The 14,021-nt window shown below is 45.0% G+C and overlaps 1 protein-coding gene across 3 annotated transcripts in view; it reads left to right on the forward strand.

Annotated features, from left to right (window-relative positions):
* Positions 1-14,021, forward strand: part of znf462 (zinc finger protein 462) — a 61,020-nt gene that overhangs the window by 25,521 nt on the left and 21,478 nt on the right. For all 3 annotated transcript variants that reach the window (XM_012868974.3, XM_012868976.3, XM_012868975.3), the window contains exons 2-3: positions 7,716-7,984; positions 8,214-13,408. In XM_012868974.3, the coding sequence (XP_012724428.2) occupies positions 7,756-7,984; positions 8,214-13,408 (5,424 nt within the window). In that variant the 5' untranslated portion in view covers positions 7,716-7,755. The remainder of the gene's footprint in view (positions 1-7,715; positions 7,985-8,213; positions 13,409-14,021) is intronic.

A 14,021-nucleotide genomic window follows, 5' to 3' on the forward strand; every position in this document is an offset into this window, starting at 1 on the left:
GAAGCAATGGGTGCAAATGTGGAGTTAAGGTGTGCTCACAATTGACAGGTTTTAACTTGGAGCAAATCAAATGTGCTGGCTCTGTTAGTGTGTGGTTAGTCTGGAAAAAGCCTTGGAGGCATGTTGCATCTCCCTACAGCACAATTTTACTTTTTTTTTCTGAGATGCACAGAATAATCTCAGGGGATTATTAGCTAAAATAGTTCTTTGTGACATTTCAGCAGGTAAACGTGCTGTATAAGCCCAGCCAGCATGGTTAACCTTCAGCTTTGCTGGAGTCGCTTCTAACGTCTTTTAATGAAAAAGCACTGGTCCAGTCTAATCAGGCACAATTTGGTTTGACATGATCAGCGTTTGAATAGCAAAATTGACCAGTAGCAAAAGTCCAACAAGTGTGCATGCACCTTTTTAAAAAGCTTAGCTGAGCCTTGCTAACCTGTAATTGGACATAATACATGGAATTAGTACTTTTTTGTGTTATTTGGGTTTAGAATGGGTATCCATATAACATTTTTAAACTTTGTGCTTGGAGCTTATTTAAAAAGTTGTTTGTTTTCAGATAACCTTTCAAAGTCTTCTCATGCTTTAATCTGATTACCAAAAGATCATATTTCTAATCTACACCTATTAACATTGAACTAAAACCAATATCAGATAACCTGGTGACATTGGTGTGTGTACATTTCAACCAAGAAAGGGTTTTTGAACTTTTTGTAAATTTTTATGACTTGCATAATTACGTCACGGTGTTCCTGCACCTGTTGCCGTCTTTTAAAACCTCATTCACGCACATGGATCCCTGAGCTCATTAGAAACAAGCGTTCACATGTCATATCCTCTAACGGACGCCATAAATTGACATGTTTGGCAACAACGGCTTTGAAAAGGCATCATTTATCCAAGAGAAAAGCGATTGTCATGAGGGGAAAATACAGGAGCGCTGTCTTTGGCACGGCTGTGTAAACCTCCCTATCTCAGGAGCTGAATAGCTGTTATTTACACAGAGAGTCGGTGCGCCAACACGCAGGAGCTGCCGGTCGTGAACCTGTTTGTCTTGTAGGGCTGTACAGCAGACGCCTCGTCTCTGGTGGCTGCGATGCATTTATGATAAAATGATCACAGTGGAGAGCTGCAGACCGTCGCCCTGCAGAATCTCACTCTTTGTATGAGCGTCGGGTCACGCAGTCTGCTGCAGATTCTGGGGTTGGATTTTCTTTTTGTTATTTTGCTCAGCTTTGTCAGAAGCTGCAGCCAGGATGTGTCGTTTTGGATATTAAGTTGATGGTCTGAGCGGCACTTAGTTCATATCGCTGGAGAATAAATAAATATGCGTCTTTGCTCGGTCCTTGGTCTGTAAATTTAATCTGATAATCAGTTGTCTGCTTATACACCTTCATCAATTTAACAGTTTTGCACGTTACAACCTAAACCGTGTATTTTATTGAGATTACATTCAGTAGACCAGCACAAAGTTAAACACAGTTGGGAAGTTGAAGGAAGATCATACATGCTTTTTAACATTTTCAGCACAAAAAAAGGGTTGTGGTGTGCTTTTTATTCACATCTCTTTGCTTTGAAGCTCCCAAATAAAATATGATTTCCTACAGACTTCACCTACTTGGTAAATGGAGTTCATCTGTGCACAGTTTGAGCTCTGTATAAATCCAGGTGTTCTGCGAGGGCCTCAGAGGTTTGTTGGAGAACATCAGTGAACAAAGATAGACACATAACTAGAGGAGCTATGGTGATCAAAAACTCTGGTGGGACAGTTTGTTGACAGGTCAGCCATTTTTCCTGCACTCAACAAATCTGGCTTTTATGAAAAAAAGAAATGGTAAGAAGAAAGCCATAACAAATCCTGTTAACAGCTTGCCACAAGCTGTGTAAGATGCTCTGGTCAGATGATCAGAGGTGGGTAGAGTAGCCAAAGATTGTGCTCAAGTAAAAGTGTCAGCTAACAAATTACTCAAGAGTAAAATGTATTCAGTGAAAAGGCTGTTCATGTACTGAGTAACTAATCATAAAATCTGATGATTTAATATTTAAAAATTATGTAATAGGACTGACAAAAATATAAGGTTATGTGCAAATTCTGGTATTTTATAGACACAAGATAGACTAAAGACACTAAAGAGAAAAACACTTTTCCAAGTCATTTTTTTCAACATTAAACTTGAAAGCAATAATTATAGCAGTTAATGTATATATACTATGTTAAAACAGTGCAAAGTACTTCCAATGACAATATCTGCTGTTTCCTGTATGTTAATTTGATCTCCAAATGGCTCAATGATTTCAGCAGATAGAAAACTTTAAAATAGCAAAGCTTGTGTACAAATAAGAAGTCTCACTTTAATATAAAATCTAGGTTTTTGTCTCTTGTGCCTTTTTGGGTAAAACAAGTCTGGTTTTTATTCATGGAGTTTCTCGCAGCAGGTAGAGTAGTCAGAAGTCTTACTCAAGTAAGAGTTAGTCTTCAAAAGACCTAAAACTGGGGAAGAGATTCACCTTTCAAAGCATATCTATGTGTCAGAAGACCTAGTCAAAGTACGCACCCAAATCCAACTGGGATTTGGCAAGAACTCAAAAAATATTCTTTATCCAATTTTCTTGACCTTCAGCAGCTTTCCAAGGAGGGGACTAAATTTCCGTCTGTAGTTGAGCAGAGCCCTTATAGACATACCCCCAAATGATTGGTTCTATAAAGCTTTGAGCCTACGTTAGTCTATCAAATAATATCCCATTAAGTTAAGTGGTTGTTTGTGGTCGTCACGCGATATGATGAGGTGTAAGGGGTATGGATAGGTTGTAGATAGGTCTCATTGGGACTGACTGAGACTTGGTCAGTTACCTCATTAAGACATGCATTTAGAAGTTGATGATTCAGTGCAATCCTGTAAGATCTCGTCCTCTTTGTTTCAGGTAGCTCACATGTCTTTGTGCTGAGAAGTTGGATGGTAATCCTCCAAGTTTTTTTCTGTTTGAGGCTATTTTTTATTGAAAGTATGGAGGTAATGTTCCAGAGTGTTGGTCATTTTATGCTGTAGTTCTTTTTAGTCATTATCCTACCCACGTGGGCCGTGGGTTTTCTGTCTGCGAGGGGAACAAGCGCGCCACCAGATCTGCTTCGGTGAACCCTCCCTTTTAGGCATCGCGATCAGTGCAGCAGCCTCGCTCTCCAGTTTCTCCTCTTTGTGCAAAAAGCCAACTTGCTCCTCTGCAGACACAATGGGATCTTTCTCCGAGGTCTTCTGGGTAAATCGGAACACTGAACAGACCGAAGCGATCTGAATTCGAAGCGTCACGTGGTTATCTAAGCGCTTCTTCTCTCGTTTAGTTATTTGTTATTTTTTATAACTTCCTTTGAACTAAAAAAAAAACATTGATCCCTCTCTGATGCTGTCATCTCATCTCTGCAGAAATCGATTCTCTCCATCTTCAGTATCTTCTGCTTTTCTCTCCTTTTTTTGTTTGTTTCAAAAGGCAGGCTGTCATTTTCAATCAGCTGGTCATTAATTATTGAGGCAGCGCAGGTTGACAAGACGCACATCCTGTCTCGTTTGCCAGATGATTCATCTGCAGCCAGAATGCCCCGACATATAATAATGTAACATGTCTGTGGGCTCCTCTCTCCCAGGAGAGAGGGTATGAGGTGGTAGCTCTAACCCACTGTTAAGGACAAAACCTCTGTACTACTAATCAGCTTAATGCTGGCTTATTCAAAGGCCCTCTTTCAGACCGAGCAGCTGCTGTCAGCCAGTTTGAGTAGAGGGTGTGACTGCTGGCAGAGCTCGCTGTTGCAGAGAGACCGGTTGGTGATTAACAAACGTCCGTAGACTTTGGAATCTGGGGAGCCCAGTCCACTGGCTTTGTCTTGCGAAGGTCTACCAGGTGGCTTCGTCATGCCGCCTCCCTGCTTTTTCCTTCCCCTTCTCGCCTCTTTTTTTTTTTTTTTTTTTGCTCCTTCTTCTCCTCGGGGTTGCAGAGCTTCGAGTTAAAGAAGTTCAGACATGCCTCACATTTTTAGACCCCCTCGTGGAGGACTAGTTGGCAGCTTCTACAGAAAGCAGTAGCTCTCTCCACTTTTTTTTTTATTCTTGTTGCTTTTCTTCTGGGTGCATGCAGCCTGCTCTGACCTATTCTTCCCTTTCCCCTCGGAGAACGGGGAATCAAGCGTTTCTCCGAAAATCTCCTGATGTGTGAGATAATGTTCCCAAGAAATGAAAGGACTAAGCAAAGCCAGCCTGGCGAGAGTGGGAGATGTTTTCTGCTGAGCTGTGTGGGTAGAGACGGCTCGGGTACACGGCTGTACATCTGGCAGATAGATTTCTGTCAGCGGCTCTCCAGTGACAGGCTCTCTCTGCCTTTCAGGAAGAGGATCAGATCTGCGGGTCCATGTTGTGAACACCTAAGCACACATAGCCTGCTCCTAAAATGGCTGCCCTTGAAGCTCAGCTCAGAGGAGGATCTGAGCTGCTCAGGCGCTGTCTGCTGGGGCCCCAGCTGACTAGATGAAAGCAGTTGCACAATCTCGCCCATTAGCTTGGTGTGGTGCAGAGACTCACTGGCTGAAAAGACGCAGCACAACTGCAAGGCAGATGGTGGGTTGAGAAGGAGGTTTTTTTTTTTTTTTTCTTCCCCCGCTTCATGGCTGTATTCGTCTCCTTCCTGAAAGGCTTCCCTTGATATCCATGTCAAGGAACCTCGTGCTAGGAGCCAACTTTGTTCAGAACAGGAGCAAACTGCCAGGAGAGGGGTGTGGACATGTGATGAGGCTGTAACCTGACCCTGAACAACAATGGATCCACTGGTTGCTCAGGGACATGCAGGCAGTTGAGCTGGTTTGCTTGGAGTGCTCCACAGGCCAACCTTTAGGATTGGGAGGTAGGACGGGAGGATTAGTTTATCTGGTTTGATCAGATTAAACGGCTCCCGTTTTGAACAATAACTCTAAATAGAAATCTTGAGTTGAAGATCATTGTATGGTGTCTAAGGTGCCCAAAGTAATTTACAACGCTGGCAGGTTTAGTTTTTTTTTTAACCAACTAGTTTCTTTTACATAGGAAATGCCATGTATCTACCAAACAATAAGACAGTATAGCCCACATAAGGTATATTTTGCAAAAGAACTCCTATTCTCTGCTTACATTTTAACAAAATTGCCATGCAGAGAATTGTTTATATGATTCATTAATCAGTGGAAAGGGCTTCATTGACTGCCAAACCCGTTTTTTATCATTTCTGAGCAGCTTTTTGCAAGTTCCCAGTTGGTATTTTTGACCTTTCCTCTCGCATGGGGAGCGCCATGTCTGTAGGGACGTTAAAACATTGTCATATTGTACTTTAATCATATTCTTTGCTCTTAATTTGTAAGAAACTGCTGCCTTAAAAAAACTTAGCCGCCGTAGATCCATGGTTGTTCGTACAGCTTAATGGCTCCTCTCTTCGTGCAAAACACACACACACACACATATATACCGTAAATTTATTTATTACTGTAAATAAATTTACCAAAGAGCAACATTCATGTTTTGATCACTTTATCCCCTTTGAATGCATGCAAACGGTTTGGTCTTTGACTAATAGAATAACCAAATGACTTCTTGTTGCATGGGAACAGTTCTTAGAAACATGGTTCGTTAAATATTTGCAAATGTCGGTTTTGATTTAAAATATTCCATAATTTTTTTCCATTTTTGAAGGATTCAAAATCGGATAATATGGTGTGCAAACGAATTGTCTTCTTGTGATGAACATACTCTTTTTCGTCCCTGTTTTAAGTTGAACCACAGAGATGGAGTGGTTTGGAGAGCTTGACTTATCAGTGACGGTCCTGCTAGCATGCACAACCACAAGTTTCAGCGAGTGTGGTCCCAATGTATTTGTTTACAGCTTTCCATGTTTTTAATCCACTGTATTCTCAGTCTCTTTGGATATAGTTCAGGTCTAGGTTTGTCTCGTCAAATCAGGGCATCGTCTGCTTTCAGAGCATCTCCCTCCATGTTGGACAGGAATGGACCTAACCCTGTTCAGACCTGGAAGGGACACGGTGTTGGCTGAGGCTATAAACACTTTATCCTGACTTATAGAAATGGCATAAGTGGCTGGTGATTGTATTAAGGGATTTGTTTGGCTCTAAAAATGGCCACATGGTTCTATTGTAGCTCTCTGCAGTGTCACAACTATCCTCTTATGTTTTAAAATAGGTAATAAAGCTGTGAGGTCATGCAATTGTGTGATAGTCTTGCATCAGATTAAGTTTATGTGTGAGAAATGTGGAAAAACTACAGCAAAAGAGAACAAAAAGCTATCATGAAGCAATCGGTTATCAAATACGGGGAAGAGTCCTCCTGATCAGTTTAAACGTGACTCCTCTGGATTTTAAGTTTACCCGGTGCCTCGAAACGGACACATGAAATAAATCTCAGTCGACTAAAACTGGTCTTGGCCAGTGAAACCCTACTTGGTGGAGTACTTAATAGAAAATCACCCACTCCTTTGTGTTTGGGCTGAGCAGGTTTGGGCAGTTTTAATCATTCACATTGGATTGACCCTAAACCAATTTTATTACAAAGTTTATTTCATATAAAAAAAACAATTAGATATTAGCAAACCTTTAGATAACCTATAAAATGAGGATTTAATAAGGCCTTCCCTCTCTACGATGGATCTTCCTGCAAAATCTTCCTAGGTTTTGATTTCTATGTTTTCAAACAACCACAGTGCTGAAAACTGAACTACAACCAAAGGGAATATTTTTGCCTGGATTACACTTTAGCTCTCGTCTTTGCTAGATTGCCCCTCAACCCTTTGAATGTAACATGAATTTCACACCACTAACTTCCATATTTCCCATCCACGTCGGAATAACTGAGATGACCCCAGAAACATAAAGGTTTCCTTTCTTGGTTGATTCATGCAATCTTCAGAGCAGTTAATACAGTCAGATGGAATGCTGTGCTCTAAATACTGAGCTGTGGAGCTGCTCTCCAGCTGTTGCTTATCCCAAGGTAAAAAAAAAAAAAAAATGGGACAAATCAACCCATAATCCCTCCTCAGTCCCTGCATTGTTCTTGGAATAATGCTATGCTGCACAAAAATGAACCTGCAGCATCTGCTGAATCGTCCCTTCTGCCACGTCGAGTCAGACTGCCAGAGTTTACAGACACATCTAAGCATTCCATAGATTTGAAAGGATTTTAATTATATTTTAAACCTTCCTGTTATTGGGTTATATTGTGATAATGAAAACATGTACTCAAGGTTTTTGTTTTTTTTGTCATGGAAGCTACACTTTGTTTTTTTGCAAGACAGGAAATAAACCTACATATCTTTTGACACCCTAAAATTGTGGGCATTTAAAAGCATTTTCCATGCATTGTCTTATTTGTCATGCACAAAAGTGTGTCAGCATCTAGCACCTGATTATTCATGGTGCTAGATGATCACAGCAGGGATCATCATTTGCAATCATCTAAGATCAGAAGCAAGCTCCTACTTATGAAAGTCATGTTTAGTGCCATTAATATAGACTTAATTGAGGTTGAGCTCGCCGGCATCCTCAGTCATTAACTTCTAACATCACTGTCTCTGTTATATTGTACACCAAGACAATACATATTTGTGTATGTATATATATATAAGTGTCAATCATTGAATGAATGTAACAAAGCAACAAGCAGCATGTACTCATGATTTTTATCTCTGTTTTGCAGGTTTCCCTGATTTTCCAGGGTGTTCTCCCCCTTTTCAGCGATGGAGGTGCTGCAGTGTGACGGCTGTGACTTCCGTGCCGAGTCCTACGACGACTTGAAGACCCACATTCAGGAAGTGCACACTGTTTTCCTGCAGCCCTCAGATGCTGAAGAGTCGGACTCTCTGAGAGAAGACGATGAGAATGAGGAGGAAGAAGAGGAAAATGAGGAGAAGGAAGACAAGGAAGACAAGGGTGACAAGGATTACGCGCCTCCTAAAGCTGGAATGAGTATGCACACTGCAATAATCAGATGCTGCTGTTTTTTTGTTTGTTTGTTTGTTTTTTGATGAGGATTAAGAATCATTTACATTATGTTTTGTAGGACCCTCATAGCACAGTGATGATGTCTTTACATTGAGCAGATAAAGAATTAAATATCTTGGACAGCAAAATGGTAAATATTATTATTTTAATAGTTAATATTCTAAGACCTAGCTTCCATACTTTTTTTTTTCAGGTCCCAACTCGTCTGAAGGCCCCGACCAAACATCACAGAAACCAACTACTGAAACCCATCTCCCGTTTTACCAATGCAAGTTTTGTGTCCGTTACTTCCGGTCAAAGTCGTTCTTACGAAATCACACCAAAAAGGTCCATAACGTCCCAGAGGAGGATCCAGATGCAAGTGTCTCCCCAGACGCCGCCAAGCAGGCCAGCTACACTGTAATAATGCACAACGATCACTCAAAAGTGTATTCCTGTCAGTATTGCACGTACAAATCTCCCCGCAAAGCAAGGATCTTGAAACACCAGCTAATGTATCACAACAAAGTTCCCTCCAGCAGCACCGGAGATCAACCGGAGCCCATCAAGGGTGACGAGGAATCAGAAGCAGATGCCGGACTTGTCAAGGGAACATTTTCTTGCGAATGGTGCGACTACCAGACTGACCAGAAAGACAGCTGGACTAACCATGTGGTTAAAGAACACAGTGGCAAGATGGACGTCATTTCCGACACTGAAAATCAAGAAGGGGAACCAAGCGCAAGCTCGCCCAAGCCCAGTTCTCCCGCTTCTTCCCCTAGCCCGACGGGGTCAAACGTGATTTTGAGCGGAAAGGACGACTCTGTGGGAAAAGCAGAACAAATGGTGGAAAAGTCAGTTGCAGAAATCTCCTCCATTCAGTACGCACAGATAAGTGCCGTCACACCCAACAGCACAGGTTCTTCGATTTTGTCGAAAAGATTCGCCTCCCCTGATGTCTCCAACAGTGCTTCTCATGTGGACACTAACTTGGTCAACGATGATAACTCAAGGAGCAGCTTGGAGGATGATGACGACGACGAAGAAGTGGGCGAGATAGACGACCCCAACTATACGGGAACCCTCTCTGCGGATGCAAAGCAGCTGCTATCGGATGGCGATAATAAATTACTGGAAACTAAAGGAATTCCGTTCAGGAGGTACATGAACCGATTCCAGTGCCCCTTTTGCTCCTTCCTCACGATGCACAGGCGGAGCATCTCCCGCCACATTGAAAACATTCACCTCTCCGGCAAAACCACAGTGTTCAAATGCGACGAATGCCCCTTTATCTGCACCAGCGCTTTGAAGCTCGGCACGCACAAACAGAGCCACAGTCCCTCGGACTTAGAGACATTGGACCTCACAGGCGACAGCCCGGAGCCTCAGAACGACGGTGCCGCAGAGCCGCTAAACGGGGGCAGTATAAGCTCCAGAGTAAATGGGAAGAAGCCAACCAGCACATCAAATGACCAGCAGAACCCTCACCGCTGCACGCTCTGCAGCTTCTCTACCACCACTCTGAAAGGTCTGAGAGTCCACCAGCAGCACAAGCACTCCTACTGTGATGACCTAGACTCCAACGTCTTTGAAAGCCAGATGAGCGACCAGCCAGACGCCGAAGCAGAGGCTTTTCCGATGTTTCTACAAAAAACCCAGACCTCGATATTAGGATCGGCCACCAAGAAAACATTAGTCACGGGAAAAAGAGCTAGAAAGTCCATAAATGACTTGCCTTTGGATCTGTCCTCGGTCAAAAAGCGAACTAGAATTGATGAAATCGCCAGTAACCTTCAAAGCAAGATAAGCCAAAGTCAGCAGGATATGATCATCAACCTGGATGACATGGACGATGAAGATGGGGAGAACAATGGCAGCGGGGACGAGAGTGGTAACCATGACAACAAAAACCCGGTCTTTACGTACAACACGCATCTGTTTCATCAAGATTCCCCAATCTCTCACGAAGGGGGCAGAATAGGGAAACGAAAAAGCAACCCCAAGTTGAAACCCAGGAACATTCCAATATCTCTGACTCTCTCCGACGACGGTGAGAATATCTCGGCTGATCCGAGTGACGGCGGCATCCACGAGAACATGGACTATTCAGATGATTCTGGGACCATGCGTTTCTACTGCAAACACTGTGATTACCACAACAAGTCAGCTCGAAGTGTCAGCACTCACTATCAGAGGATGCACCCTTACATCAAGTTCAGCTTCAAGTACATCCTGGATCCGGAGGACCAGAGTGCCGTCTTTCGCTGTTTGGAGTGCTACATCGAATACACAAACTACAACGACCTGCACCAACACTACATGGATCATCACCCGGAAGCAAGCAACGTGCTCAACTTCAACCAACCGCATCTTCTGTACATGTGCCGCTTTTGTTCGTACACAAGCCCAAACGTCAGGAGCCTGATGCCTCATTACCAAAGAATGCACCCCACTGTAAAGATCAACAATGCCATGATCTTCTCCAGCTACATTGTCGAGCAGAGCAACAAGACCAGTGAGTCGCAAACGCTGCGAGAGATATTGAACTCCGGCCCCAAAAGTTTTAACTCATCATCTTCAGCGCCCAGGTCCTCCTCAAGCCCAGTGCTGAAAACGGTCCCCAAGTCTCCAGAGGCCGGTGCCGAGACAGAACCCCTTAAAGAAACTATCAGCAATGTGGTTGTCTACGACTGCGACGTCTGCTCCTTTTCCAGTGCCAACATGCACTCTGTGTTAGTCCACTACCAAAAGAAACACCCCGAGCAAAAGGCCTCTTATTTCCGTATACAGAAAACAATGAAGGTGGTCTCAGTTGATCAGTCGCACCCTTTAGCCAACTCCTCCTTCAGCCCTACCATCTCCAGCACTACAAAACAGTCCAATGTCAGCGTGTATGGATCCGATGAAGAAATGTACTACTGTAAACACTGCGTGTACAGCAACAAGTCTGTTGTGGGCGTGCTGGTCCATTACCAGAAAAGACACCCGGAAGTGAAAGTGACGGCTAAATACATTAAGCATGGCCCCCCCACCCCTGGTCTGATGAAATTAATGGATGAACTGCAGATCGCTGCTCCCAAGCAATTTTTGAAGCAATTTCAAAACAACGGCCACGGCGGCTCCAAAAACTCGAGCTCCAAGCTCGGAGGCGGGGAGAAGGGGGAGGAAGAGCTCTTCTTCTGCCAGCACTGTGATTACGGCAACCGCACCGTGAAAGGGGTGCTAATCCACTACCAGAAAAAGCACAGGGAGACCAAGGCCAACGCCGACCTGGTGCGGCGTCACACGGCGGTGGTGCGGAGTCAGCGCGAGCGCGCACAGATGGTCCAGTCCAGCAGCGCTTCCTCCACCGCGATATCGGCTTCTGCCGACCATGAAAACGCGACACCCATGCGCTCCCTTAAGTGCAGGCACTGTTCCTACACAACCCCGTACGTGTATGCCCTGAAGAAGCATCTGAAGAAGGAGCACCCTACTGTCAAAGCCACAGCCATGACTATTTTACACTGGGCGTACCAAGACGGCATTCTAGAGGCGGGTTATCACTGCGAGTGGTGCATTTATTCTCATGCTGATCCCCAGGGCCTTCTGCTTCATTACCAAAGACGCCACCCCGAGCATAACGTTGATTACGCGTACATGGCCAGCAAGCTGTGGGCGGGGCCAGAAACCACCCAGCACGGGGGAAATATCGACGGCAAACATTACAAATGTAGAGACTGTGCCTTTGAGGCTTGCTCAATTTGGGACATCACAAGTCACTACCAGGCTGTTCACCCCTGGGCTATCAAAGAGGATGAATCGGTGCTTTTGGACATCATCAAAGGGAACGGCTCCGCAGACAAGTTTGAGCAGCAAGTCGCAAAGGAACACGGGCTTCTGAATTGCCAGTCGGACGAAGGAACACTAGTTATTGACGCCCCGCCACAAGAAAGCTATTCCCACCCACGCCTTTCCATTTCCAACAACCCTTACCAATGTACCGTGTGTCTGTCAGAGTACAACAGCCTCCACGGCCTCCTCACGCACTACGGCAAGAAGCACCCGGGCATGAAAGTAAAAGCTGCAGATTTTGCACAAGAGGCAGACATCAACCCCAGCTCTGTTTATAAATGCCGCCACTGTCCGTACGTGAACTCCCGCATTCACGGGGTCCTCACTCACTATCAGAAACGCCACCCGCTGGTGAAGGTCACCGCTGAGGACTTTGCGGACGACATAGAGCAAATCTCGGAGTTGCACGAAGGCGACGACAAGTTCAAGACTCAGAGGCAGGGCTACGGTGCCTACAGATGCAAAATGTGCCCGTACACCCACGGCACGCTGGAGAAGCTCAAAATCCATTATGAGAAATATCACAATCAGTCGGCCTCAGATATTTTCACCCCCTCTCTGGGTAATTTTTCCTCCTGCAGGGATACGGAGCCGATGGCTGAATGCAGCGGCAGCAATATGTCCAGCTCTGCTAAAGTCCAGGAGGTGAGTGAGTTGGACCTTGCCCTCTCTCAGTTACCCATCAATAAGCCAGAGAAACACGCCGTGTTCAAGTGTCAGCTCTGCAAGTACTTCTGCTCCACAAGGAAAGGCATCGCTCGCCACTACCGCATCAAGCACAACAACGTGCGCGCCCAACCGGAGGGTAAAAACAACGTCTTCAAGTGCGCTCTGTGCTCGTACACGAACCCCATCCGCAAAGGCCTGGCAGCGCACTACCAAAAGCGGCACGATATCGACGCCTACTACACACATTGCCTGGCCGCCTCCAAGACGATGAGCGACAAGCCCGCCAAAGTGATCGCTCAGCCGCCCTCAGACGGGGAGTGCTCGGAAATGAGCGAAGAGCTGCGTCTGGCGGTGGAGAAGCGGCAGTGTAATCTCTGCGGCTTCCAGGCCTTCAGCAGAAAGAGCATCGTCTCGCACTACATTAAACGCCACCCGGGCGTCTTCCCCAAGAAGCAGCATTCCAGCAAGCTCGGCCGCTACTTCACCGTTCTTTACGCCAAGGAGCCGGAGAAGGCCGAGGACGGCACGCCGGACGAAGAGGACAAGGAGGTGCTGGAGGTCCCGCTTGAGCCAGAGGAGGAGGACGACGACTGGCTTCCTTTCAAGTGTCTGAAATGCTACCGGTTGTCCTTTAGCACGGGACAGCTGCTATCTATGCACTACAATGACCACCACAGCGTGGACCTGAAGAGGGACTTCTTGGTGTCGTCTATCCCCGAGGATGAGGAGTCAGAGCTATACGAATGCTCCCACTGCGAGCTAAAGTTTACGGCTCTACCTGATCTGGCGGACCATCTCCTGAATCACAACGAGGAGTTCGAGAAGAGGGTTATGAGAATTGAAACGAAGAAGCAGCTTCTTGGCAAGCAGAAAGGAGCCGAGCAGCCGAACAATAAACTTGAGAAGGTGAGCATAATGAGCTCTATGTGAGAAATGTGCATAGCATACAATTATTTTGGGTTAAAATCATAGTTCAGAATTATTCATACAAGTTGCTCTTAAAATGTTTTGAGGTGGGCATGCTCCGATGGCGCAGGGGTAGTGAGCACGACCCACGTACGGAGGCCTTAGTCCTCGATGCGGCTGACCTGGGTCCGGTCTGGGGTCTTCCCCCCTCTCTCAACCCCCTTTCCTGTCAGCTTGCCACAAAAACCCAGAAAAAAAAAAAATAATAATAATAATATAAAAAATGTATGTGTGTGTATGTATACAAAATAAATTGTTCTCAGTATTTTACGGTTTATAGATTAACACTCATCTTCATTTAATATAAATCTAGATTAGGTTGTCCAAGAGAACAGAGACAAAAGTGGACTTCAGTCTTACAGCTCCAAGTTCAAAAATGTCACAGTGGTGCGAACAGCATCCTAAAAACCTAGAAACTAATATTGTTCATGGTCGCAGGACCATGGTGTCCCTGCACCAGGGACATCAGGCAATCCAATTTGTAGATGATCGACATGTCACTGCATTGGGTCACGGCTATACAGTAGACTAACATTTTAACATACAGGGCTTA

The sequence above is a fragment of the Fundulus heteroclitus genome, chromosome 8 (genome assembly GCF_011125445.2).
Source record: "Fundulus heteroclitus isolate FHET01 chromosome 8, MU-UCD_Fhet_4.1, whole genome shotgun sequence".
Lineage (NCBI taxonomy): Eukaryota > Metazoa > Chordata > Actinopteri > Cyprinodontiformes > Fundulidae > Fundulus > Fundulus heteroclitus.